This window comes from Bos taurus, chromosome 15 (genome assembly GCF_002263795.3).
Source record: "Bos taurus isolate L1 Dominette 01449 registration number 42190680 breed Hereford chromosome 15, ARS-UCD2.0, whole genome shotgun sequence".
NCBI lineage: Eukaryota > Metazoa > Chordata > Mammalia > Artiodactyla > Bovidae > Bos > Bos taurus.
Genome location: NC_037342.1, coordinates 34,989,313 through 35,016,981, shown reverse-complemented (window position 1 = coordinate 35,016,981; position 27,669 = coordinate 34,989,313). Strand labels below are relative to the sequence as shown.

At 52.6% G+C, this 27,669-nt stretch overlaps 1 protein-coding gene across 4 annotated transcripts in view; it reads right to left on the bottom strand.

Annotated features, from left to right (window-relative positions):
* Positions 1-5,239: 5,239 nt before the first annotated feature.
* The window catches only part of USH1C (USH1 protein network component harmonin), a 48,737-nt gene continuing 26,307 nt past the window's right edge, over positions 5,240-27,669 (bottom strand). The window contains exons 16-26 of one of the 4 annotated variants that reach the window (XM_010812478.4): positions 22,641-22,793; positions 21,502-21,618; positions 20,461-20,943; positions 17,120-17,239; positions 15,933-15,983; positions 13,172-13,213; positions 12,668-12,721; positions 12,242-12,341; positions 9,201-9,307; positions 7,780-7,835; positions 5,240-5,691 (exon numbers count right to left, since the gene is read on the bottom strand). In XM_010812478.4, the coding sequence (XP_010810780.2) occupies positions 5,679-5,691; positions 7,780-7,835; positions 9,201-9,307; positions 12,242-12,341; positions 12,668-12,721; positions 13,172-13,213; positions 15,933-15,983; positions 17,120-17,239; positions 20,461-20,943; positions 21,502-21,618; positions 22,641-22,793 (1,296 nt within the window). In that variant the 3' untranslated portion in view covers positions 5,240-5,678. 4 annotated transcript variants of the gene reach the window in all.

The following is a 27,669-nucleotide window of genomic DNA, read 5'->3' as shown; positions in this document are numbered from 1 at the left end:
GGAGTAGGTGAGAGTTCCACACACCAAGGGAGTTGTCCCCTGGCCTCCTGAGCCTCCTCTGAGAGTAGATCACAAACAGAGGAAAAGGGAGACCAGAAGGAAGGGAGGAAGGAAGGGAGCTTTGGAGAACCAAGGTCCTTATGGACACTACTTTGGGACTGCCCAGATCTATTCCTTGTCCTCTGTGACAGCACCCCAATTTTCCTCTTGGAACCCAGTCTTCCCCTTTACTCAGTCCAATCGGGTGCTGGTAGGGTTACATGGATGGACATGTGATCCAGGCCTGGACAATTAGGGAAAGCCTACCCCCAGGACAAATTTATTGGAACTCCTAGGTTAGAGGAGTGCTTTTCCCATTGAGAGAGCACTACCTGGTAGAATATGTTTTGAATACTGGAGGTCATGTTGGCATCAAATGGAAGAACCTATCTGAGAATGAAGCCAACCAGAGGAGGGTGGAGCCAAGAGATGGTGTGATGGATAATTTTATGCCAACTTGGCCGAATGCTGCTATGAAGGTATTTTCTTTAGATGAAATTAGCCTTTAAATTCGGAGAAGGCAATGGCACCCCACTCCAGTACTCTTGCCTAGAAAATCCCATGGATGGAGGAGCCTGGAAGGCTGCAGTCCATGGGGTCGTTGAGAGTCGGACATGACTGAGCGACTTCACTTTCACTTTTCACTTTCATGCATTGGAGAAGGAAATGGCAACCCACTCCAGTGTTCTTGCCTGGAGAATCCCAGGGATGGGGGAGCCTGGTGGGCTGCCGTCTATGGGGTCGCACAGAGTCGGACACGACTGAAGTGACTTAGCAGCAGCAGTAGCAGCCTTTAAATTAGTAGACTTAAAGAAGATTATCCTCCATGATGTGGGTGGGTCTCATTCAATCAATTGAAATCCATAATAAAGAAACCCTACTTTAGGACATTAGGGTACTATTATCCCCTGAGGAAGAGGGGGACAGATTACCTTCAGACTCAAGCTGCAATATCCGTTCTTTGCTAGCTCCCCAGCTTGCTGGCCTGCCCTGCAGATTTTGGACTTACCAAGCCCCATAATCATTTGAGCCAATTCCTTAAAATCTTTCTCCCCTCCTTGACACTCACAGATGGCCAGAACAGATTCCTGATATCATTGTTTTAACACTTGGATCCAACCAGATCTGGCATCAAATACGCCTGGATTTTTCACTATAGTAGTCATCTTGAATTGTGTTTCTGTCACTTACCTCCTAAAGGGTCCATCTCAGGAGGGAGCAGGAGCTCACACTGACTGAGCTCTATGCCAGGCCCACCGCTCCCCTTTCATAGTCCCCTGGGCCTTGAAGGATGCAGAGACATTCACATGGGCATGAAGTGGACAGGGTAGAGTGAACATGTGCAAAGAAACAGGGAAGCGATGGAGCACGGCAAGCCCAGGAAACCCACTTGTGGCGGATGTGGAAAAAGTGACGGGCAAGAGACTGCGTTGGAGACGTTGTCAGGGGCTACGTGACGCAGGATTTGAATGCCAGGCTGACGAGTTTGGACTTTGTCCCGAGGACAGCAAGGGAGCCACTGAAGAGCGTTAAGCAGAGCAGTTAAATGAACTGACTCAGGCTTTGGTTGGTTCACTGAGCAGTGTGAAGCACACAGGATGCAGAGAGAACAGAAGCAGAGAGAAATCATTTTATGGCTGGTGCTTTTCCTGGTGCTCTTGAAATAATATCCTAGACATAATTTCCCTCTCATCTACTGGAAGCAGCAAAGCACAGTGGTTAATGATGTGGCCTGCTGGAGCCACCCTGCCTGGTTCCCCATCCTGGCTCTGCCACTTACTGTCTATTTAACCCCAGGAGGGTCACTTAAGTCTTAGTGCCTGTTTCTTTAGCGAACGTAACATCTTTGTCCACCTCTTACTAAAGTCTTGTAATGATTACGTGTTATCATATACTTAGGGCTCAGCACAGTATTTGACATGTGGTAAGGTGACACAGTGGGAAGAGCCTGCCTGCCAAGGCAGGAGATGCAAGAGACATGGGTTTGATCTCTGGGTCAGGAAGATATCTTAGAATAGGAAATGGCAACCTGCTCCAGTACTCTTGCCTGGAGAATCCCATGAACAGAGGAGCCTGGCAGGCTACAGTCCATGGGATTGCAAAGAGAGGACACCACTAAGTGACTGAATACACACACACACACACACACACACACACACCTAGTAGTTAGTAGCAATCTTATTCCTACCAAAGCCAGTGGGCAGCTTCCTAGGCTGCAAATCCCAGGCCCTGGGGCACCAGCAGCAGCAGGCTCCTGCCCTCTGTCCTCTCCCTGTGCCAGCCCCACCTGCCTTCCCTGGAGACCTAGTCTGCCTTTCCAGTTCTCACAGAGGCACGGCCAGCCCAGGCCTCGGGGAGTTGGGAAGGGTCACTGCAGGGACAGGAGGAGAAAAGGGCTTTTAGTTCTAGAAACAGATTCTCCTCTAAGTCTTAATCTTGGGAATTAGGCTGGAATCGGGTAAAACCCAGTTTCCCAGCCCTGCACAAGCCCAAAGAGGGTGTCCTGGGATCACAGGGTCTGTCAACTCAGCCCTTTCACTCCATCTTCCAGATGCAGAGGTGAGAGACTCAAAGCCGGCTCCACCCCAGGGACTGGCTGTGGGAAGAAACTTCAATGACACGGACACAAGGCTAAAAGTTCAGAGTCAAAGGGCGGCCTTGAATTCCCGGCCGTTTCGTCCCGTCCCCTCACTGTGCAGTGCAGTGGAAATGGCAGGTCTACCTCCACCTTAGGGGGGCCTCTGGACAGGACACCCCCTTTATGGCCCTAATTTTCTTGAATACCCACTAATGGGGGTTAGATTCAAAGGTGGTAAATAGTGTTCTACTTAGGGGCCAGATGTTTGATCAGTTTTAACGGTTGCCTGGTTGGCTGATTAGAAAGAGTGCTAGGGTTGAAGGAGTGATGTCCGCCCTGCATGTGGGAGGCAACGGGTGGTGCGTCAGCGGTCTTTGGCCTGGATGGGTTTTTCGTCCTGAGTACTCAGTCTTGGCTGTGAAGTGGATTCCCATGTCTGGCCCAGTCTCCCAGGTGGACTCTGAGCCTCAGTTGTGCCCTCATGCATCGCCCCCACCCCAACCCAGGAGGCCAAATACTACTTTAAAGCCTCCCTTCTATACATATTCTCTGAAGTTTTTCAATTTTTAAGTGGTTGATGCCAATGTCTGCTGGGTACTTTGCGCTCAACCTGGAATAGCTTTGCAATACACGAGAATCGATTTCCTTGAATCATGAGAGTCAGGCATCATAGAAAAGGAAGCCCAAGCCTAGGACTTAAGTTCCCCTCGTCCACAACCTCCCTTTACTTTATCCTCTCTTCTGGCCCTGTCCAATAGCACACTCTCCCGGCTCTTCTTTCACTAACCAGGGGCTCAAAGCCCTCTTTGCCTCACTCATCCGGTCTTGATAAGCACCGATAAACTCATTGACCCTGAGGTGCTAATAACTAAGAATAGCTGGAGATGAATTTCAAAGGGTGAGATTCCAGGCATGAAGGAGCTGAAGGCCTCAGCAGCAGTAATTGTAGGTCATACGAGGAAGTAACCATCCTTGAAGGACTAAACATTCATTGCTCTTCAACTGTGGGAAGAATTGTCCTGCTAACAGCCTAAAAACTGAGACATACCAATGAGGGCTGCCCTGCCCCCTACAGCTCAGAGTGGAGAAAGGTATGGGCTCCTGAGACAGAGCACCTGGGCTTTGAATGCCAGCTTCACAACTTCTTGACTGTGGGACTTGGTGAAAGTCACTTCACTTCTTTCTACCTCAATCTTCTCTTAATAAGATGGGGTTGATGATGGCAGTCCCTACCTGGTGGAGTTGTTGAGGGGAGTAGAGGAGCTCACCATAGAAAGACCAGTCCCTGGCAGACAGCTGATGCTAAGTGCTGCCTGTTAACACTGGGCTCCTTGGTCGGGTGGGGCGGGGGGTGGGGCTGCAGCAATCTTGCTCATTGCAGTTTGAGGTGGCAGGCACCAGGGTCCAGCTCAGGGATGGCACATAGGAGGTGTCAGCACATAGGGGGTTTCCCTCGAAGGAGGGAGCCCTTCCTTTGACCTTCTCTTTGGAATTGTCGCCAGAGCCAGGTTAAGAGCCAGATAAGAAAACATAGAATTCCTCAGCACGGTTGCTATCTCTGGGAGCCAGCTGTTAGGAGGTCATCGTGGCTTTGTCTCTAGTGTGATCGGAAAATCCAACAGTTTCTCCCTCTCTCCTTTCTCTCTGCTCCTCCCGTTGATCATGACTTGCTTCCCATAAGTCTGCCCTTACCTCACCCACCTCGTTGGGTGGTATGTGACTCTGCCCCGGCCGCAGCTGACTGGACATGAGATTGGCCCCTTCCCCCAGGACTGCCCATTCAGGTGAGTTGGCCCAGTCAGATTCTGCCTCTGAAACTGAGAATTGGGAAATCGTGGTGGAGCTACAGCTGAAAGATCATCTAGAATTAGGTAGAAGATGGTGATGGCTATATTCAAGGTGAGCTCCGAGGATGCACAAGAAGCAGGTGGCAGAGACAGGAAGCCTAGCCAGAGAGAGCTGTTCCTCTGAGGCACCTTAAATCAGAATCACCTTCCACTTCTCAGAAGGTCTGGGAACCCTCAGCTCCTCATCTTGGATCCCCATGATATGCCGACCACTCTTTTCCTTGGAGCCAGCCTGGGAGCTCATCCCTGGACCCTGAACCAGGAGGGCTTCCACTCACCCCCTGCCAGCGCCTTCAAGCTATGCCGTTCTACCTCACATTCTTGCCTCCTCCCGTGAGGTTTTGCCGGATCTAATTTCATAGATGGAGTGGACTGCCTGAAGCTGCCTTGCTCACATCCTGTCTTGGTGACTTCAAGAGAAATAGTTGTGACCATGCTGTCTGTGAGAAAAACTTGGATACCTCACACATAGAGGTGACCCTCTGGAGCTGCAGGCTTCAGCTACACTTCCTGGAATTGAGCAAAGTCCCTGCCACAAGAGCTTCATTTTCTGCCATCCTTCTGCTGAGAAGACACTGAAGAGCCCAGCCTGTCTCCAGCTTCCCCAGCCCCCTGCTCCAAGCCAGCTTCTAGCCATTGGATCACATCCTTCCAGTCAGTCCCAGACCCCGGCACCAGGATCTGTTTCTCATTCTTGAATAGGAGGCAAAACTACATGAATTTTAATTTGACAGCCTTGAACCTGCTGTCCAAAGCCACACTCACTCCTATAAGCTAGAAAAGAAGGCTGCTTATTTTATTAATGAGTTCAGAGTAAGGTTGTGGCATCAATCTTAGCAGCAAGGAGACCAGGAGAGGGAGGAAAGGGATGGGGGAGAGAGAGAGAGACCCAAGAGTCAGTCCTAGCAGAGTTCAGAGAGGAGTCTCCCAGATTCACTGGGCAGAGGAATGACCGAAGAGTCTGGACCACAGGGCCCCTTCAGATGGCTGGCTGCTCCCTCCCTCCATGTTGGCCTTCAGAAGGGTGGCCCGAGGTGCTCCTCATGCAGCCCTGCTTCAGAGTCAGAGGAAGTTTGCCATCCCTGGGAGGCAGCTGCGGGTTTCCAGGGAGCCTGCTGGCGGCTGTGTCTCAGACGGTTCCAGGCATGATGATCAGGAGGGTGGAGCCACAGCTCACTGGCTTCTAGGGGTGAATTTGTTTTCTCCTCTAAACTTCAGAAGAAGGTCCTGTGGGGAAGAGGAACAAACCAGGCAGGTGCAGGCCTGCGGGCGGGCACTCAGCCGAGGGCAAGGCCAACGGCAGGGAGCACACACTGCACCCCCAGAGGCACAAAGCCCTGCCGGCTTCCGGACGCCGAGCAGCCACACCCCGGCCATAGCCATGGCACACAGGAGCCAGGGAGGGAGCAGAAGGGATACCAGGGATGAGGTAAGAGGGGACCAGAAGGCAAAGGGGCCGAGGTCCCTCGAAAAGAGCAGATGGCAAATGACAGAAAACATAGGCCCACTGAGGCCACCCCACAAGCCACAGCCACAGTTGAGGTCAACTGACTTAGGAGCATGAGGCCCTAATGTTTTGAGAAACTTGTAACAGAAAAGTCATCACGGTCTGCCCCAGAAGCTGCCAGCTGTGGGCTTTAGGCCACACCAAACCCCAGGTTCATGGCCACCTACCAGCTCTGTCCACGGGCACCGTCCTGTCACAGGGCAGGAAAAACATCCCAAAGCTGGGCTCCACAGTGTCCCACAGAGAGAGTCCAGAGTCAAGGGGGAGGGAAGGTGCCGAGGACACTGAGCCAGGCTCAGGCCACGAGTCACAACAGGACATGGACCAGTCAGATAGGCCAGCCCTGGTTCTTTGGACCAGCTTCAGTTGCTTCAAAACTGCCCCAGCTCCACCCCAGCACAGTGTCCTGGTGGAGCTCCCAGGGTGGGCTCACAGGGAAGGGGAAATCCAGGCTGCGCTTCCTTTGGGCTCTCTCAGCCCATCACGCCTGGTTTGAGGCGCTACCTGTGTCCAGCAGAGAATGGTGCTCACTGCTCCATCCTGCTCACGAGGGTGTGGTGGGGACCAAGGGCAGATCCCTAGGGCTGTGGTGAGTCAGGACACCCAGGTCTCAAGCATGCTACAAACTGGGCTCTTCTCGGCTTCCCTGAGCAGGAGGGCCTCTAAGTCCCACAGAATTGCAGCATCATCACCAGCAGGCCCAGGTGGCACTTCAGGGATGGCACATCCCCCAGACACCAGTCCAAAGAAGCTGCTGACAGTGTGGGCAGCGGACGGCCACGACATGCAGCCCGCCTGCCTATTCACCGTGGGGGCTGCTGGGCTCCGGTTGCAGGAGGAACCCATGTCTAAGAACAGGAGCACAGTCTTCAAGGAGCTTTCAGACTGGCTGGGGGCTTTTGGCTACAGAAGAGGGAAGAGAGGGGCTGCATACACAGAGCAGAGCAGGAAACACAAAACAGGGCTTTGTTATTCCAGGCAGAGTGCCTCCGGACTTCTCCCTTCACTGGGCTCCTGCTTTGGGTCCTGCCTGGACCCTGGGTTCCAGAATTAGTTGCTATAGGACCTTGATTTCTCTAAGACATACAGGACTCAGCCTCTGCTGGGAGGGGGAGCAAGCAGGCACAGCTGTGACAGGCAAGCATGGAGGTGGGGAGGTGCTGTGATGAAGTGAGGATGAAGGCCAAGAGAAGTGGGAGAGTGATGAAGGGAAGAAGGATGCAGGGGAGAGGAGTGAATGGGAGAGAGATGGACAGGAAGGATGGGGAAGTGGCAGGGAAGGGGAAGAGAGACAGAATGAGACAGAGAGATGTACAGAGAGACACGAATGAAACACACACAAAGACAGACCCTGGACCAAGGAAAACCTGCAGGGTGGGGCCAAAGCCTATGGCCCTGGCTACATGAGGTAAAGGAACTAAGGATCAGGAAGACCCTCCAGAGAACAAAAGACACAGAAGTCTTTAAACTAGCTGGTGATGGGGCTGGAGACGAAGTGCTGCATGGAGAATCAGAAATCTGAGGCTTGTCCCTACTTCGTTGTTTACTTGGCCTGTTTTCCACATGGAAAGAAGAATTTGGACAAGACAGACTTAGAGACAGCTCTGGCAATACTTGAGGACTGTGACTTTGTTCTAGGCTTATTCTAGACGGGGAGCTTTCTAGGATCAATTATTACTAGATGTTGTGTGCTTGGGCCATTCCTTCAAGCTGGAAGAGGGCTGGGGCTGGGGTAAGAGAAAGTGGCCAAGATTCCGGAGGAGGAGGAGGAAGACAACAGAGTGGGCCAGGCGCCTGCACACACTTACAGCTCATCGTCATACTCCTTGGGGGGACAGACGGCGACAACAAGGTCGATCCAGTCCTGTGGGGAGAAGCTGTGTGACTCTGGGGCATGCTCAGTGGTCACGGCATGTCTGCCCCTGACACTCCGTTCCCATGCCTGGGCACCATGGCCCAGGAACAACCAGCTGGGGTCTTCTCCCCATGGGAAGGTGGGCCCAGGTGGGGCTGGAGGTCCTCCTGGTGGGGAGGACTCTCACGGTGCAATCGTTCGGTCTGGGGAAGCTTCCAGTCTCTGAGGTTTCAGAACCACTGAGACCAGAGTTGCCAGGTCCTTGAATGACACCAGATTCCCAAATGGTGATCTGTGGACCACAGTCAGGCAAAAACCTCAGAATCACTCAGGAAACTACTTCAAATTCTAGAGTCATGGACTTGGTCCCCAGAAATCTGAGGTTAGGTCCTGGGAAACAGCATTTTCAACAAACTCCCTCGGTCATTCTGATGTACAGCCAATTAGGGAACTTCAGGCTCTTTCTGCTCCTAACATTTAAATCCCCTCAATGGCATCACCTCCATCCTTATCTTGTTCCTCATTGTCCATCCTTGGCTTGGGTATATCCAACACAAATTTTGTGGAATATCATTAGGCCCCTCCACCATGTAATCGTTCGTGATACTGAACTGAAATCTCTCCCCAGGACCTCCCTCCATTCAATCCAATTTTGCCCTCAAAATCACAGAAAACACTCTGTTCCCTCTACCCTAATGCAGCACTTCAGATAATCAGAGACAGTCATCGTGTTACCCGTAAGTCTTCTCTTCTCCACATCCCTTCATGTGGGTCCCAGGCCCATCTGGTCAGCATCCTTGGCACCGAACTTAATAGCTCAGGCTCAGCTGCCTGCATACAGTTGCACAGGTTGTGCACTGCACAACACGAGTGGGCACCATTCACACTGTAGTCTGTAGGAGGGCATCCCCTCTAATTGTGCAGAGCGCAGGCTGGGAGACCTTACCTGGCAGTCCTGACCCAGGTGGGTGCCTAATGAGCCAGGGCAGATTACTGCCAGCCCCTCCTCCATTCTGGGCCCTCTACTTCTGTTAATGCTTTCTAGTAGCCCCGAGCACTCTTTTGATTCCCGTTTGGCATGTACTTAGTGAAGACTTTAAGTCTTTTTCTTGGGTGGGCTGCCACATCTGGTCTTGTGAAGTCTATTTATGCTACTTGGCTTTTGGACTCAAGGTCAGAAACTGACTTTGTGAATTCTGTTTTGTCAGATTAAGACCACTGGCCAGATAGGATATGTGGGTGTCACCCAAGAGTTACTTGGACCTTGGATATCTGCTCTGGGATGGGGTACCCTGACTGTAAGGTCTGGCTGAAGAGGCCAGGGTTTGAGGCAGGCAGACCAGGGAGGGAAGAAAGGAGGGGGTTTGTTCTTACCCCTTGATTCCAGGCCTTCTGCAAGGCGGCCTCAGCCTCAGCTAAGGTGTAGTCTGTCACGATCTTGCCATTGATGGCCATGATCTCATCCCCTTTCACAATGCCACCTGCAGGAAAGGAAGGCTGACATGCAACTGGGCTCTACGTGGAAAACAGGGCTGCAGAAGGGCCTGACTCTTGGATTCAGAAAGCTCATATAGGTTCAGAAAGCATAAGGGGTGACAATTGACCAGGTTACTCAAGGGCAGCACTTCCTTCCCACCCCATCCACACACCCTCCCCCCAGCTCAGCAGAATCGGGACACCAGTGATGAATTACTGCCAACCCAACTTTTGTCCCTCTGACTGCAGAGGGAGGCTGACCTGCATTTCCGGTGAGGTTAACCAGAAACACAAGCTACTTCTGTGAGCCTCCCTCTCTGTGCTTCAGCCGTTCTGGTTGGTTTTAGGTCCCCGAGCCCGAGTTCTTTCCTGCCCCAGAGCCTTCTCATGATGTTTCACCTGGGGCACTTGCCTTCACTCTTTCCTCATGTGCTCCAAGTCTGAGATAAACTCTTGAGAGGTCTTCTCTGACTCACTCCCCACACCCAATCTCAAGTGGCTCTTTCCCATTATTCTCTCATAACCTAGTATCCCTCTGGTCCTTTCCTGTACAGCATATTCACAATTTGTAATCATATATCTGTTTGTTGACTGGTGGTCCCTCCTATCAGACTGTCAGCTCCATAAGGGCAGGGATTGTATTTTTGATTCACCACTACATATCCAGTGCTTAATGAAATACCTAATACAAAATAGGAATTCAACAGATAGTTCTTGAATGAATGAGTGTGGTTGAAGGTATTCCTGGATAAGCGGACCTATGATCTGATAAGTTTGAGAAAAGCTGAAGTTATAAACTAAATAGAAGTATCGCTGCAGGACTTGTCAGAGCCTTGAACATACTAATATAGTATGTTTGAGTATACTGATATGCATTGTGCCTCTCCAAGAAGTTGATTGTGCATGGTTTCCCCACACAACTTCAACTTCAGAGCCTCTTCTTATTTTTTTGAGGCCTTGCTCCCAGCCCTGGTGTCCACGGAACATTCTGTGTTATGTTGACACCGTTTACCCAGGAGCCTCCTGGGTGTGAAGGCCTACCAGACTGTGGCGTGTGCTACTGAAGATGGCAGCTGTGGTGGCTTAAAACACATGTGCTCCTGGGGAACTTTCACCAGCTGCTTGTATGTCCAAGCAGTGTGGGACCAAACTGTAGACAGCAGCTTCTTCTGGACAGTGGGCCCGGGGAGAGGCAGCTTTCACATTTTCATTTTGTACAAACCCAAATGGAGCCGCAGGGCCAATAAGACAGTGCTCGGGCTGGGGCTTTGTAAGGAGGGGAGGGCCCAGGAAGTCACCCAGCCATCCTGGTGCTCTTTCCCTGCTAGACATGGCAGACAGGTGGGGCTGAGCATCGACCCTTCCCTCTGCTGGTGCAGGAAAGGAGGGCAGAGGAGGAGGCTGTGAGCCAGGTGGGCAGAGGTGGGCTCCAGCAGCTGCCTGGTTGAGCAGGTCCCCCTCCTATAGCAGAAATGAAGGCGCAGAGTGTGGCTGTGAGGGGCGAGGTCATGAAGGCCATGGGAGGCTGAGCTGGACTCACCCTAGTAACTCACAGAAGCCTGGCTGCCACCATGGCCAGGTCCCCTTGCCATCACTCCACCTCCTTCCTCAGGCCCACACCGCCCTCTGTTCTCACAGCTTATGGGAGAGACTCCAGCCTAGCACTGTCAAGAAGGGATCTGACCCCAGAATTCCCTGCAAGGGTGTGTGGTGTGTTCGTTGCTAAGTCATGTACGACTCTTTGCAACCCCATGGACTGTAGCCCACCAGGCTCCCCTGTTCATGGGATTTTCCTAGGCAAGAATACTGGAGTCAGTTGCCATGCCCTCCTCCAGAGGATCGTCTCTACCCAGGGATCAAACCTTGGTCTCCTGCATTGCAGGCAAATTCTTTACCATCTGAGCTACCAGGGAAGCCCTCTTTGGCCTGCAAAGGGACTCCTCCTTCAAGGGCATCTATTCCTCCACAAGGAGTCAGGAGTACTGAAAAGCTGCCGGACTGGAAGAAGAATTCATTAGTGGTGGCATTTTGGACACTGACACATGAATGGGTTGATCGTTTGAGTCTGTGCCGGCTCCACAGAGGCTTCATTCATTAGCAGGGGGTGTTTTTTGTTGGTAAGGGGATCAAGGCAAAGCAAGAAGATCTGCTGCAGAAGGTCTCAAGCAGGGGTGGCACTTGTGCTGGCCAGTAAAGCAAAGGACCAAACAGTTGTGTCCAAGTGCTGCCTCCACTGCTGCTGGCTGCAGGCCCTGAACCCTTCCTGTGCCTCAGTTTCCTGAGATGTGAAATGAGAGTGATAGCCATATCTACTCTCAGGGTTGTATATGGATTAAATAGGTTAATGCACATGAAATACTTAGACACAGGCTATATGCAGGTACTTAGAATAGCATCTGGTGCAAGGTTAGTTCTGGACAGATGTTGGCTCTTACCGTTGTTGAAAGCACAGGTAAAGTTTCAGTGGTTTCTTGCCTTTACTTGTGCGGTCCTCTCTGCCTGGAAAGCTCCTTCTCTCCTTCTCAAGGCAAGCACTGACTTACCTTTAAAGGCTCAGCTCAGGTATCACCATCGCAGGGAGCCCTCCAGGCTTCCCCCTTTCCCTCAGTGGGTTAGGCCCTCAGGGTTCCCACAGCTTTCCTCTACCCTCTTAGTCCTTGGCCAGCCTGCAGCACACCACACTGTTACAGTCAGCATTCGGTGATTCTGAGGATGTTTCCACCCCTAGACAGGGAGCCTCTGGAGGGCAGAGTGGTGTCTGTGTGGCTCTGTGCTCCTGTGCCCATGAGGAACATGTGGGACTGCTGGATGGATCCAGCGGGGAGAGCATTCCTGAGAGCTGTCAGCCCGCTCCCAGCAGGCTGCTGTTTGCTTTCCTGGAGGAGCCGGTATTACCATCACACCATCCCCAAACCTGAGCATGGCTGGTCCCCACTCACCATGCCGCTCAGCAGCTCCACCCTCGTAAACGGCGGAGACAACCACCTTCCCGATCGGGGAGTCCACGCCGCCTTCCAGGGCCAGGTCTAAAGCTCCCTCCTGATGAGAGGGAAACAGGCCTTTGGAGCCAAGCAGACAACAGACTGTGGGCACCTGGGCACCCAGGACCCTCTTGGGGCCACAGAGAGGGCAGGAGAAGCCACAGGGGGCAGTGCTGTCAGCAAGAAAATGGGACGTGGGCACCAAGTGGGGCCTGGGCATGTGGTCCCACCAGAGGAAGGGGTGTCCCCATGGGGGCGGAGGAGAGTGGGGATCTGAGAAGTCACCCAGGAGTCACTTTGAGAGTAGGAGAAACAAGGGACCAAGACAGGAGGGGGCAGGGACAGAGAAGCGTGGTCCTTGCCCAGCCTCCGTGTGCCCCATACCTTCTTAACGCGCAGGAGCCGGACATCCTTCCCCATGATCTGCTCCGGGGTGAACTAGAGGAAAAAGACAGGGGTGAAGGATGCAGGTGGGGACAGGGGTGGGAGGGAAAGCCAGGCACCTGCGGGACTTTGGGCCCCAGAGAAGGGGTGGACAAGGGGACCCTGCCCGCCCCATTCCCATCAGTCATCAACTGGGGGCCCCATGGACACCCACACACAGAGATGGTTTGTCCCTGGGATTGTTGTGAGGAGCATGCCTGGTGTCACCAGCACAGCGCCTGGTACGCAGTTAGTGCTCAGCAAGTGTAACTATTGTTATAAAGCACACGCACACACAGTTCACAGTGGAAGGCTGTTTGAAGGCAAGAGCCTCCTTGGGGCTCTTCACAGCCCATAACTCATCCCCAGGACCCTCAGAGCCCAAAAGCATCGCCACCAAATAGACCATAACCCCCCACCCCTGCTACTGGGCTTACTCCCCAGGGCAGGAGCGTCATCTCTCACCATGGAGTAGGGGTCGAAGCCTTCCTCATATTTCCGGAAATCCTGGAAGCAAAGTGAGAGTGTTAGGGCTTCGGGCTCCTCCAGGGGCACTGCAGGAAATAAGCTTAGGGTGAAGGAAGACAGGGAATGGCTGGGAGGTAGGGAGAGAGTAGCGGGTAAGGAGGCAGCTGTGGCCAGCATGGGGGATGCAGGGAGGAGGCTGGTCACCCCAACAGCCAGAGCATCTATGTCTGGGAGAAGCAGGAAGCTCGGGAAGCATTTGAAGGACCCCAGCCCTGGGCCCAGCACTGTTCTGGAGGGGTGGGCATCTGTGGCTGGCAGGGGCACCTGCTGACGTTGAGGTGGTCTGGGCAGCCTTGCTGAAGGTCTCCTTGCCCACAGCTTTAGGTCTTTCAGGCCCTTTCTCAGTCCCTCCAAGCCCACCTGAAGCCAGGTCCAGGTTCTGGGGGTGAAGACCAGCTTTTCTCCACCCACTGCTCTGGCCCCCAAAGAAGGATGATACAGCTTAGGGGTCTTCCTATGGAAACCAGCTACAGCATGATGCAAGGGGAAGGGACATCAGGCACCCAGAGGAAAAGGGGGTGTCTGTGCTTGCCCAGTGCCTGGTACCATTCTTCATGTCATGTTTATCTAGAATGCAAGGCTCCCCCAGAACTCTAGCCAAGGGAGGAGGAGGGAGACCCTCAGTTCAGAGGACCTGGCTTAGTGGGGGCCATGGGGACAACATCCCCAAGAAGTAGAAACAAAGTGATGAGAAGGGAGAAGGGGAAGCAGAGTCAGAAAGCACAGTCTTTCCAGGAATCACACACAGAGAGCGGGAGCCCAGGGTCCACAGACTGAGGGGCTGGGTACCCCAAGCCTCAGTCAGTCCCCTTGGCAAGGTGGGTGCAAAGGAGAAGCCCTGTGACCAATGCCCATACAAGCTTTGTTGAGTGGAGCCATCCCCCAGCACACAGTCACCTGGGCCCTACCGTGTCCCCTGGGGCCTGTGGTTGGCATCATGGGTGGCCACAGCCCCCTCTATGCCCAGCACGGAACAACCAAGCTCAGGGCACAAGACAGGGGCCAGAGAGCAGCAGACAGGTCCCTGGGCATCTGCCTCCCCTGCCTCCTCATGAGCCTTCATCACTCAGGCTCACCCCAAAAAAGCCTGGGGGTCTCCAGCCTGGCCCAGCTCTGAGGCCATTCCCGGGCTGGCATGTGGGTGTCAGAGCAGCAGAGAAATCCATGGGCAAGAAGGGTAATGGCAGGACGTGGAGTCAATTCCCTTCTACCAGGAGGTCTCTGCCTACCCATGGCTGTTTCTTCCGGAAAACTGAGCTGTGCCGGCCATGGGTCTCCCTCTCTCCTTTCCTCTGAGGATCTGCTCTCAGTCACAGGCCAGGTGGCAAGGACTTGTGCCTTGCATGAATTCAGATGACAGATCTATAAGCCACTAGTGCCGGTCAGTCCTTGAAGAGGGAGTTAGCCCTTCATCCAACAGATTGGAGACACTGGGACCCAGAGAGGTGACATTCATGCCCAAGAGGGTGGTGGAAGATTTAGGAGCCTGACTGTGGAGCCTGACCTCCTAGGTTAAATTCAAATCCGGGGTCTGATACTGGCTGTGCCACCAAGGGCATGATTTCCAATGTCTCTGCATCTACAAAATGGGGATGATATAAGCGCTTACTTCCTAGGTTCTGGTAAAGATTAAAAGAGTTAAAATACATAACATATTTATAAACAGTGCTTGGCACAGCACACCTTGGGTACCTGTCACTGCCCAGTGGGTTATGGGCAGCCTCCTTAGAAGGCCCCCCTGTCCCACGGTACAGCTGATATGTCCCCTTTCTTCCCTGCCTGCAGTCTGTTTCAGCCTGTAGTCATATATTAGGCTATTGGTGAGCATGTTGGTGGGCTTCCTGAGTGGCTCAGTGGTAAAGAATTTGCCTGTCAATGCAAGAGACACAGAAGACATGGGTTCAATCCCTGGGTTGGGAAGATCCCCTGGAGGAGGAAATGGCAACCCACTCCAATATTCTTGCCTGGAGAATCCCATGGACAGAGCCTGGCAGGCTACTACAGTCCATGGAGTGGCAAAGAGTTGGGCATGACTGAGCATGCACACACGAGGATGTTGGCTGCAAGATCTCCATCTTGGGCTCCTTCATTGGCAATGAGATGGCTAAACCAACGGCTGGCTCTGAGGATGTAAGCCCCAGGAGGCGAGAGGATAAATGGTTGCCTGCCTGAACCCACTTAGGGACCAGCAAGGACTTCTGCGGGCCCCGTGCACAGGAATGCCCCCTGCAGATAGAGGTCCTTGGGCCCCACTTTCTTCCTGATGCTGGTTTGGGACCAGGTGGGGTTTGTTGAAGCTGTGATCTGCCTTGAGAAGGAAAGGAGGGGCAGGGGCAGGGAAATGCCTCAGGCGGCCCTTTCTCTATACAGCTGGAGCAAGCAGCCATCTTGGCCTCTGTGACACTCTGAGCGTTCCCTCTTCCTGCTCCTCTATGAACAAACAGCAGCAAAAGAGGTGAGTCCCCAGGGACCTGTGGCTTTCTCAGCTTGGGCATGGGGTCTCACCACCCCAGGGTTCCCACCTTATATGAGAACCCCCAGCCCAGAGCCACAGGGAATGAGGGACACAGTTTTGGCCTGAGGCTGCCAGCAGATGGTGCTTGGGGCCACCTTGGAGCTGACAGGCACCGCAAGAGAGGTCAGAGTGGGAGGTGCAGAAGGAGGTGCAAAGAACCACACACGACGGGGATCCTTTTACTTGTCGGAATGCTGTCTGATAAACCACCATCCTCTTCAACATCTCCTGTGGCTGCCAGAGGAGAAAAAAAAAAAATCTATGCTGGACTCTACCAATTGGTCTCGTCTGCCCCCTGGTGCCAGGCCTTGGGCCTGCCAGCCTGGGGCTGCCTGGCCAACATCCATCCCCCGACAGACGCAGCCTGATTTATGGTGGAGGGCGGCCCTCAACACCCCCAGACACAGCAGCTACCAGTCCCAGGCAAGCAGACACCACCCATTGTCATCAGCCTGAAAACGCAATGCGGAGGCGTCTGCAGGCTTTCATGGGAGAGTGAACTTGCGCTCTTTGGGGAGCTGAGAGGACAGCTAAAACTCAAAGTAACTATCAAAGTGGCTCCACCCTGACATTTGGATAGGCTTTCCTTGAGAGGGGAGTATAAACTCTAGCACGGCTCTTCTCACCGTGGGCGGGAGGCCTGTCAGTGGCCGGCACCCCTGGAGGGGGTGCACCTGGTCCCAATTTGCTCAGTCATAGGTGATGGGGGTGAGGGCAGTAGACCGTCCCCCTACCCCCCAGGACCACACCCCTCACTCGCAGCCCCAGTGAGGAGTGAGACATGAAATGGAGAAGGGAAATGGGTCAGCTTTGCTTACTGCCGCATCTGAGGGTGACCCACCACAGGCCTTAGGCGCTCAGGCCAGGGCAACTGGAATTGCTATAGGTTTTGGCAAAATGCAATGGAGATAAGAACTTGGGCTTTGGAGTCTGAAAGACTGGCGTAAATAGTCAGACTTGGCTCTGCCTTGGACAACCTACTTAACCTCTCTAAGCCTCAGTTTCCTCAAGTGTTGAACCATCTCACTGGATTATTGTGAAGATTAAATGGGGCCTTACAGAGCCTGACACATGGAGGCTGATAATAATCAGTGCTGTTATTATTCTTACTTTGAGATGGCGCTCTAGGCCATTTGATCAAGTGAGGAACAGGAATTTCACTGGTTGTGGAAACAGCCACCTATACCCACATGGATTCACCGCCTGGCTAATGAGACAGTTACTAGCCTTACAAAGAGTTATTGCAGAGTTATTACAAACTCTGTTTGAATCCCCCCTCACTTTTCCTCTAGAGGCAGCAGCAGCAGCCAGGGGAGACAGCCCATGTCCACTCCTCTGAAGCAGCCTTGCAGGACACCTGAGGGGCTTACCAGGACCTCGGATTTCACAGGTGGCCTGTAGACATAGTTGGACTCCTGGTGGACCATGACAGGCTTGGAGATGGTGGACACGCCAGGGCCTCGTGGAGGCTGTGGGCTTGGGCAGAATGTCTACAGGGGTTAGTTTAAAGAGAAGCCCATGTGAGGTCATGAGATGGGTGGCCCAGGCCAACCACGGCACTTTGACACACAGGCAAATTCACAGCATGCACTGAGCCAGCCTGGCCCATTCGCCTTGTGGAATGTCCTAGGTGTGTGACCTTCAGCAGAGGGACAAGAAGTCCCTCGGCCACAGTGTGTCCTGAGGCTACAGAAACATTTGGGTGGTTCCGAGGAATCAGGGACTTGAGCCGGAGCCTGTTGTGGGGGCGCCAGCGGGCACTGTCACTCAGAGGATACTCTCAAGGCTGCCCCTCAGTGGCCACGGGTGCCATCCATCCTCTTCTCTTTCTAAGGAGGCAGCTGCAGTCCCTGGACTGCACACGCAGCATCTGCTGCTCCTGGTGGGTGGGCACAGAGGCCCTGGAGGCGGGGGCTGGGAGGGCGGACCAGTAAGCACAGCATCAGGAGAGCTGATGCAACATGTCTGCTTGGCTCTGACCCGCTTGATCATCTTGGGCAAGACAAATCGGGTCACAGCCCTGCCCCGAACCCTCCATAGGTCCTCACTGACTACCAAGCTCCTTGGCTCAGCCCCCAGGGGCTTCTCTCCCTTCCTTGGCAATCTCATCCCTCACTCCTTGCCCTTGGATTGAGCCTCCAAAGCGCTCGGCTTTCCTGCCTTGAGGCTTTTGCACATGCTCTTGCCTCCTGCTTTACCTGCCCAGGTGTTGGCTTGGGGGTCTCCACCTTTGGGGACCATTCCTTGAGCTTTTCCTCCCCACCCCTCCTGCATTTCCCTCATCTGTCATGATGTGCAGGAGTTTCCTGCTGACTTGGCTGTCCTCCCACCAGACTCAGGACTGGGCTGTCCATCTTGTGCTGACTCTCAGTGCCCAGCACAGCATCTGGCATAGAGTAGGAGTCATTAAACAAGTTACATGAGTAAATGAAGAACTTAGTAGGTGAGTGGACGCATGGGGCTGGGGGCAGATAGTGCCCTGGAAACCTTCCCCTGGCAGGTACCTGTGGGGCTGACACGGGTGTTTGTTTCCACCACCCAAGACCTGCTGGGGGCAGGGCTGACTGTGCAGACGTGTGGTGGTCCACATGTCCCACTGCAGCACTGATGACCCTCGCCGGAGCGTGCAGGGAGGAGGAGGATGGGCAGGGTTGGTGATGCACGGACTGAAGTGCTGATGTAGAGAGATGAAGCTAACTGAGACAGCTAACCCCCAACCTTCATGGCTTTTATGTCACTTAAGACATTTAGGGTCCAGTTTTTCAGAGGCTCCTTGTGTGTGGGGAGCTTTTATTTTTCTCTCTGCTCTGATCAGGAACTAACAGTGAGAACTTCATGATGACTGGAGGAATCTGTGAAAGTGAGACCTGGTTTTGAATCTTGACCCTGATTCAAAAGGCTGCAGTTTACCTCTGACCTCATATTTGCAGCTTTACCCAAATTTTCTTGTACCCTGATCTGTCACTGATGATAGGCAATGTCTATTGAGCACCTCCTGTGTGCTCCAATTATTAACTTAGAATGAGTTCATGTATTAATTCATTTGATCCTCATAATAAGTTAGCATTCCCATTTTACAGATGAGGAAACCCAGGCTCAGACAGATGAAGCAGTGCACGCCCAAAGTCATAGAGCCAGCGACTGAGCCAGGATTCAAACCTGGGTAGTTCCGTCTTGTCATTGTCATGTCCATGGCACCTGAAGTAGCCTTCTCCCATCCTACATGTATCACTATCCCCCAAGGCTTAGCTCTGAAGAGGTGCCGTCAACCTTCCATTAGAATGAATCCCTCCCATAGCACCTAGCCTGTGCTGCTGCTATAGCGGATTCCCGCCTGGTCAGCTGTTAATCCTTTAGCTGGCAAAGTCCTGGAGAGCACAAGAGTGCCCACTGTCTCTGTGCCTCTGTGTCTCTGTGTCTTCAGCTCTGCTCCCCGCACCCTGCCGCCACGGCCCCGACACAGAAGCACAGGGAAGGTGCCCAGTTGATTGCTGAGCTGAATTTGTTGAGGGAAAGCTGCTGCCCCTCTTGGTGGGGGCCCCTCTCAAGGAGGATGTGGGCTTCTGTGCCAGACTCACTCAGCCCCCTGCAAACCTGCTCTGGCTGGGCCTGGGGGCAAGACATCCTTGAAATGCCAGACTTCTGTCAGGGCTCAGGGCTCAGGGCCCCACTGGGAGTCCCTCTGAGAGGCCCCTGCTGGCAGTTGCAGCCTTGTCAGCATCTGGTACTTTGTTCCCAAATTCTTTCCTCCAAGTGCTCCCCGAATGCTCTGAGATGCTTAGTCTGCACTTCATGCAGGAACCCAAACCCATGCAGCAAAGGTTAATAAAAACAGCTGATCGGGTACTACTGACTACCCTGCCCTCAAACCCCACTCTTAGCCGACATGAGCTGCTGAAGTTCTGACTGAAGTCTTCCCTTACAGCTACTGGAGCAGAGAAATATTTCATTTTCCCCTCCCAGAGATCAAAGCTCTGTGTCTTCACTGTGGATTGCCTCTTATTAGTCTTTGGCTTAAGAACAATTAATGAGGAATATGTCTTTTTGAGAAAGATCACTGTTCTGCCTGCTGACATCCAAGAAAAAGGTCCCTAATCTTTTAGCTGCAAATTTGGAACTTTCTAGGAACTATCCATTTTCATTTTTTTCCTAGCTGGCAGTTGGCTAGAAATTTCTGGGTATTAGGCTTCAAGCTAATATAGTTGGCTAGTGTCGTAGAAAAAGGCTTGGTAATGTCTTAATACTTCAGTGGATGGTGTTATCACCTCATTTACAGAGCCTAATACCGCTCCCCTGTTAAACAGAGGATTCATTCACCACCTTCAAGGCTTTCTGAGCTAATATCAAGAAACCACTACCTGGCATATAAATAGAGCTCTGGCTCTTCATTAACACAGCCTTGCAAGTGCTACAGTGGAGGTTACCAGCCAGTACTAGCCAAGAGGAGCAGAGAGAACAATCAACACTGATACACTGTTGCTCATCCCAAGTATCACAGGCAATTCACCATACCATGCAGCACTTCAAAATCAGCAGAAGCCATAGACATGCAGGAAGTCCACAACTGCAGGCTGGGAGCGAGTTCCTGGAAAAGGGGCTGGGGTGATGTTTCCTCCCGTCTGCACTCACAGGAGCAGAGCAGGGCGTAGGAAACAGCAGCCCGGCCCACTCTTCCTGCTTCCCTGCATTGCATGCGGAACAGAGGCAGTACCTTCTGGGTGGGTGGGAAGCTCCGATCGGGGACAGGAGAGTTGGCAGGCTTCCCCCCGTGGTTCTTGGCCTCCCGGTCCTCTGCTGGATTGCCTGTCTCCCCAGTGCGCAACGGGTGGTTGCCCAGCGCTTCTTCCAGTGCCGAGGGCAGCGGGCGGGTGGGAGTGAGGTCTTGCGTGGGAATGGAGGGCGGGGGAGGGATGGGAATGGGGGGTGGAGTGCGCTGCACCCAGGGCGAGGAAGAGGCACTCAGGCGGCCCGATGAGAGCAGGACAGGGGGCGCGGACACCTTGGAGGGTGGGTTGGAGGGTGGAGGGTGAGGCATCACAGGCAAGGCAGAGGCACTCTTGGGAGGATAGTAGAACATGTCCAAGGGGATGTCATCCAGGTCAGTGGTGTGCAGGTGCAGCCCGCCTGCGAAGCGTCTCAGGGGCGGGGCCAGGGGAGACACAGAGGGCGGGGGAGGTGGGGGCCCTGTGGTCATCTGGGGGTGGCAAGGAAGTTCTGTCACTGGGGAGCGCCCCACTTCACGATACACTGAGTCTAATGCTCATCTGTTTCTCTTGCTGCTGGAGACCCACCACCCTCAAACCCGAACCTTGGAAATGGGAGGGGCAGTCAATTCTCTGCCCCCTGGGTGCCCAGCTGATCCCATACCAGGTGGCCAGTAGGGGGTACCCAAATGCATGGGAGTGATGAAAAGGCAACCATATAATTCATCATCTAAATTGGAACACACATGACAGGGAAAAGTACACTCTTAATAATTATGTCAGGACAGCAGGCCACACTGATCATCTCAGATGGGCTGGGACTTAGAGGTCACTCTGGAAATAAGCCCAGAAATACAGACACACCTCCCTCCTCAAGAGGGGAGCAGGGAATGGGCTGGTCAGCAGCCCTGGAGGGTGAAGCCTGTCAGTGGCCAGACTGCCTCCCTAGCATGGGGACATGCTGCCTCCCGCTGTCCCCAGGGTGGGTGGTTCCAAAGGCAGCAGGAGGGTCTACACAGACAGAAGGGCTCTGGGAAGGGCTCTGTTACCTCTGAAATCTCATTATCAGCAGAGGAAATCTGCTCAAGGCGTGTCTGACAGAGCCTTTCCACCCAATACTGAATCTTTTCCGACTCCTCAAGGTCTTCCCGCTCTGTCTCAGATACCTGGGACCCACGGCCAGCGCAAAATGGAGAAGACAGAGGGTACACGGAGTCACACGTGGGCGGCACACTCGAGTCAACAGTTCAAAGCACTTCTTAAAAAACCCAGAGGACTGCTGAATGTGTCAACTACCTAGAAAAAGCCCCAGGCTTATTCCACCTGGCCCCAGTGGAGGGGAAATAGGGAGAGAGGTGTTGGGGTGTTAGCTTACAGCAGGTGTAGGCAAAATTCGAGAAGGGGCTCATGCCTTGCATGGGATTAGCTGTCTTTAGGATTCCCACAAACCCTGAGGCTCTTAGGATTCTCCAAAAATGGTCCTTTTGTAGGCACATTCCAAGAGTCCAGCTTTACTGTTTGTTTCTTTTCCCCCTCATTCCAGGCTGCCTTGTCCTCAGGAGCATAAGTTCAATGTTATCTTTAATTCTGTAGCTAATTTGTTCTAATGTCAAATCTAATGCACTTCACATTTTCCAGGATTTCTCTGGTTTTGTAATCTAATCAGCTTGGCATTCTCATAACCTGAGTTGGTGATGTAGGTGGGGCGGGAGCTCAAACTGACCCAGATCTAATGACAGGTGAGTAGAAGGCTAACTTCAGATCTACAGTCTGGGCAGAAGGGTTAGCCTCAGACCCAAACCCTGAGCAGGGAGGCCAGCTTTACGGCCATACCAAGGAGGAGAGGCCTAGCCTTGTGCTCAATCTGGTGGGGTGGGGGTTGAGGACAGACACAGACCTCTAGCCCTGTGCATCGAGGCCAACCTGAGACCCACAGTCTGGGCAGAGAGGCCAACTCCTGAGCAAGGAGGTGAATCTTGATCCCAACATACACACCTTAGCCAGAAGCTAGTCTCACGCTGGGGAGGTGGGAAGATCTCACCCTCCAGCCTGGGGAGGGGGCTGGGCTCACTCGATCCTCAGACTCCATCTGGGAATAGCTACTCTAGCTGGTTCCCTGAGAGCATGGTGGGAACCAACCAAACTGTCCCAGGGATGCTCCCTGCCCTGGGAGCAGGACATGTCATACCTCCTGGGCCAGCCGGTTGATCTTCAGTTGCTTTTCCTTCTCCAGCATTTCCTCTTTCTCTTTGTAAAGCTTCTGCTCAAACTCCAGTTCCTTCTTATTCTTTCTCAACTCCTGAAGGCTATCATACTTGGCTTTCTTCTTATCCTTTCCTTTCTGAGCAGATGTGGCATTGTTTATACAAGGGTTACAATTACAAGGCAGTGTTGACATTGGCACAGCACAGCAAACAGGGCATTCAGACAACAGCAGGCACCTCCCCCCATGAGACCCTCTCCTAGGTCTGCTCAATCACACTCGGCACTGGGGCACTGGGCTTCGGCTTTAGAACAGGCAGGATGCTGCTACCCATCACAGAGTAAGACACACTTCCTGTGCCAGTCAGAAGAGCTGGCTTACGAGTTCACTAACAAGCTGTGTGACCTTGGTTAAGCTCCTTAACCTCTCTGGGCCTGGTTTATCTCACCTCCAAAATGGGAGAAATACCTGCCCTACAGGTTTGCCATCTAGAGCCAATGAAATAACATCTATGAAAGCACTTTATAAGCTTCCAAATGCTGTATTTTCAAAAGGCACTGTATTTATTTCCCAGTGTCTGGGCATAAGGCCTTCTCCATTATCTGGATGTTCAGATACCACAGAGGCATCCTGGTAGATTCTAGAGAAAATCTGGGACAGATGGCTAAGCCTCATTTACAGAGATCCTCTGTCCTGAGCTAGAGGAGAAGGATGGCAGCCTCAGACCTGGAAGCCCAGAGCCAAGGACATCAATTTTGTCCTGCTGCTTTAACAGCAGACCTTTTCCTCCTGCAGAGTCCAAACCCACTGTTTCCTCTGAACTAGGTGGACTAGGTAGAAACTGTACGGCTGGGAGCTGGTGTGGAGGGGTAGGTAGGAGTGATGGCCCAAGTATTCTTCACTGGCACTCAGGGTTCCAGAGGATTGGGGGAGGGAAATGGAGGGCAAATGGACTTCTTTTTCCTGTTTGAATTAGACCACAAAGTCTGCTTTCCTGGCTGCTTCTCCCATGGGCTTGCAGGGAAGCCAAGGAGTAAAGAAGGAAGAGAATTAAGACTTATGGACTGCCTATGTACCAAGAGGTTTACATTGCTTATCCCATCCATGGGGCTTCCCTGGTGGCTCAGACGGTAGAGAATCTGCCTGCAATGCAGAAGACCCAGGTTCAATCTCCCTTCTCTTGATGAAGGTGAAGTCCCTTGTCTGGTGTCAAACATCTAGTAAGTGGTGGTGCCAGAATTTGGACTAGAGTCTTCCAGGTCCCACAGTTTCCCCACTGCACCCTGATGAGCTGGGGGCAAGGGGAGCAAGGCAGGAGGGAGTGTCGGCCCCTCGTACAGCATGGAGGACAGGGGCCAGGAAACAGGGAAGTAGGAAACCCACACATTTGCTGAACTCACCCCCACCCTCCCAGGCCTTCCTGGGTGGGGCCTGCTCTCAGAACTCCTGAATCATCCCATCATTCAAGGCCAGGAATGAGAAATGGAGTTTCCCAGCAATGGACACACAACTTTGTCCACAGCTGAGGGGCCTGGATCATTACAGACCTGTGACTGAGTCATTCTGTCCCCCACCTCTGTGCACAGGTGATTTGGAGATGGCCCCCCATCTAGCAGATGGGGGCCCCACCCTCAGAGCAGTCTATGCGCCACTTGAGAAAATGGTTTTCACTGCTTCAGAGCCCTGCTTGGTTCCTTCTTACCTTGTTCACCAGACTCTTGGCTCAGTTGATAGATGACTCTTTACTATCGCATTATTGATTCAGACAACTCCCCAAGAGGAGTCAGAACCATTCTGCCCAATGGCAGCTTGCTAGATTAAGGGCATGACCTCCCACAGGGACCTTCATAATAGGCATGGCCATTCTACTGTTTAACACCAGTGTTAAGATTTTAGAGCTAGGGCTCCAGGGCGGGGAGGGAGATGTGGCAGTTTCTGTCCCATCTCCAAGAAAAGAGCACCTGCTTACTGATGCAGAAAGGCAAGCTGCCCCACAGCGTTGCATACTGATCTCATAGTAGCCTTCTCCGTATGGGTTACTTAGCTGTTTGTGAATCTGCCTCTCTTGTCAGAGGGCAGGCTCCTACCAGTAGGGTTGGTCTGCATAATTTACTAAAGCAGTCCTGGGGAAAGGACTCAGTCAGAACCACAAAGCCTTCGGGCACCGGAATAGACTTTGTGAGGCCACAGGCCTGGGCTCCTTGAGCCCCAGAGGGCCCAGGAAGACTCTGGATAGTTATCTTTTCAAATAAGGGGAATTTTGTGCACTGCTGATCACGACCATCGAAGGCCACTTGTAATACCTAGGGACTTGGTTCAAGCTGCTTGGAGACAAAGCATCTCATGTAACTCTAGAAAAAAAATGTCAGTGGATTTTCAGAGTCAGCCTGAGGGACATAATTCTGTTGTCCTTTAGCGGTCAGTTAAATTCACTGCAAATGTTCCCTCTGGTCCAGACTGAGAGGACAGGCAGGTGGGGGGGTGCTCTTGCCTCTACCTTCACATGATTTTTCTCTCTTTTGGAAATGAAATGAAAACCAAAACACAAGCGATTTCTAGAATGACTAGACTACTGAGTAGAGGAAAACAAGCTTTCCTCTTTAGCAACAGCGATTCTCAAGTGCTGCAATTTCTGATGGGAGGTGTGTGTGAAGGAGACACTAATTCTTTTAGATTTACCTAGTTATTAGTGCTTGGAAAAGAATTTGCCTGTACATCTCCTTTTATTATTTTTTCAAGTAAAATCCTCTGTGTGTGTGGTGGGGGGCATATGTGTGCATGTGTGTGTGTGTGGTGTGTGTGTTATCCTGTCTAGTAGAGGTAGCATATAGAGAAGAATTAGAAACTGAACCCAGTGAAATATCATAAGCCATAGAGTCAGCCTGTAAGATGAGAAGGACAGCCCATGAGACCAAGACCTTTCTGAGAGAGGGGCAGTGTAGAAAGGGATCCCCTGAGATGCTCTGTTGTGCTTATTCAGTGCCATACAGATCATTATCTGTGCTCCTAGGTAAAGACATTTACCCCTGTCAAGAGCAATACTGCCATCTATTATCTTAACAGTACCATGTTACAGGAAGGGGGTGGTTGTTTCCAGCACATCAGATAGTCCCATTTTCCAGACAGGGAGACGTTACATATCATCAAGGTCACCCAGCTGCCAGTGTTTTGGTTTTTGGGGAATTGACATCCTGCCAGAAAGAGCCAGTCTAATGATAACACCTAAATTAGTTCACCCAGATTTATGCTGATGCCTGATTTCCAAATACCAAGTCATTCTGAATGTCCAATCTACAAATATTAACAGCAACATTTTCCTAATCAAATGCCAAAGTGATTTAGGAAAAAAAAAAAAAAGAGGGAGCTTTATGGGGTCTGGAGATACAGGAATAAGATTTAGAGAGAAAACTCAAGGCCCCAGAGCCCAGAAAAATGCATTATCCTGGGCACATGCAGGGAAATTTCTAGGATAGAGCTAGGATTGGTGCGGCTTTGAATCCAGCCTGAGGCAGAAAAATCCCCACCCTGGAGCCAGTCTGTGTCTGGTGCAGTCAGCTTCATAACCTGTCCTGCATGCACCCAATTGGATTTTTCACTCTGTCTGACCTTGGCTTCTGCTCTTAGCCTCTGGTCTTACTTGATAGAGAAACAAAGCAGAAGATTCCTGCCATGGCTCTGCCCTGCCCCGTGCCCAGTGGGCCTGGTGCCGACCCAGCGGAGCCTGATGGTACCTGGGCAGGTCTCCACCTGTGAATACTTCCCCCACGGTGCCCCTGTGACAGCGCCCTGTCCTGTGACATCAGGCATCAGAGAGGCACAGAGGGGGTTAGCTCCCCCAGTAAACAGGTGGTCACACTGTTGAGAGGCAACAGGAAAAGAAGCAATGGGAAAGGTCAAAACCCACAGCAAACTCAGCTGCCAACAGCACTCTGTCCTGGCCTACCTTCCGGATGGTTGGGAATTTGCCATCGTAACGATAAAACCAGCCAAAGGCTATAAGAACACAGAGAACAAAGTGATGAGAGGCAGATCAGCTTAACCAGGGCATCCATAGGCAGCAGCCGGGAGCTGGGTTCCCAAAGAACGTGTGGCTTTGGGAGATGAAAGCAGCCCCAGCAAATCTAACAGCCAAACCACACCCTCTGCCTCTCCACTTACCTGGCCTCACCCAGGTTGTAAAGCAGGCCCAAGACAACCCGAGAAACGGCCTGATTCCCAGGCCCTGGGCCGCTGTCAACTGCCTCCCCCTGGACACTGGCTTCAGAAGTCAGTGCCAGAAAGTCAAGATAAAGCCCCTTGTAGAAGGATGAGCTTTTCCCCATCATAGCCACAGTCTGCAAACACAAAGCCCCATTGAGTGAGGCCTCTTCTAACCGGTGTAGGGTCCCTCCATCCAAGAAACAACCCAAAACAAAAGGGAGCCTGGGTCTCTGCCTAGAACGACAGTCAGACAGGACAGAACTGTCTGCCTCACAGTGTGGTCCATGTCCTCAGGTTTTAACGTCGAAAGAGGAGACCCTGCAGGGTGGGGGGAGGGGGTCAGCCCTGGGAAAGATGCTCAGGCAGCAGTTGGCAGAAGAACTGCCCCCAGAAAAGCATATCCCTACCCAGGCCAGATCCGCAGCTCCTGCCTTCCCCAACAACATCATGAAGGATGGGCTAATATCGCAAGGCTAAAGCTCCCTGGCCAGTGGTGATGGCTTAATGACCCACCCTTGACCAGCCTGAATTTTGGAACAGGATCTAGAAAGTCCCCCTGCTGGAGCCAGCACTTCCCTCTTAGTTGCTGGATGTTGGGGAGGTCTAGAGAGCCCTAGGGGAGAGGCCAGGCCACCAGAGGAGGAACCTGGGCCTGTGGGGCATTAAATATTTGATTCAGTGGTTCCAGCTGACATTTCAGTCCGGGCACAGGTCTTTTCCTCAAGGTTTTGCGGGCAGTGCTTGGACCAGGTCGGGGGCTTGGAGGAGCTTCCCAGACTCCAGGAGTCCCCACCACGTACTGGCCCCGCAGAGC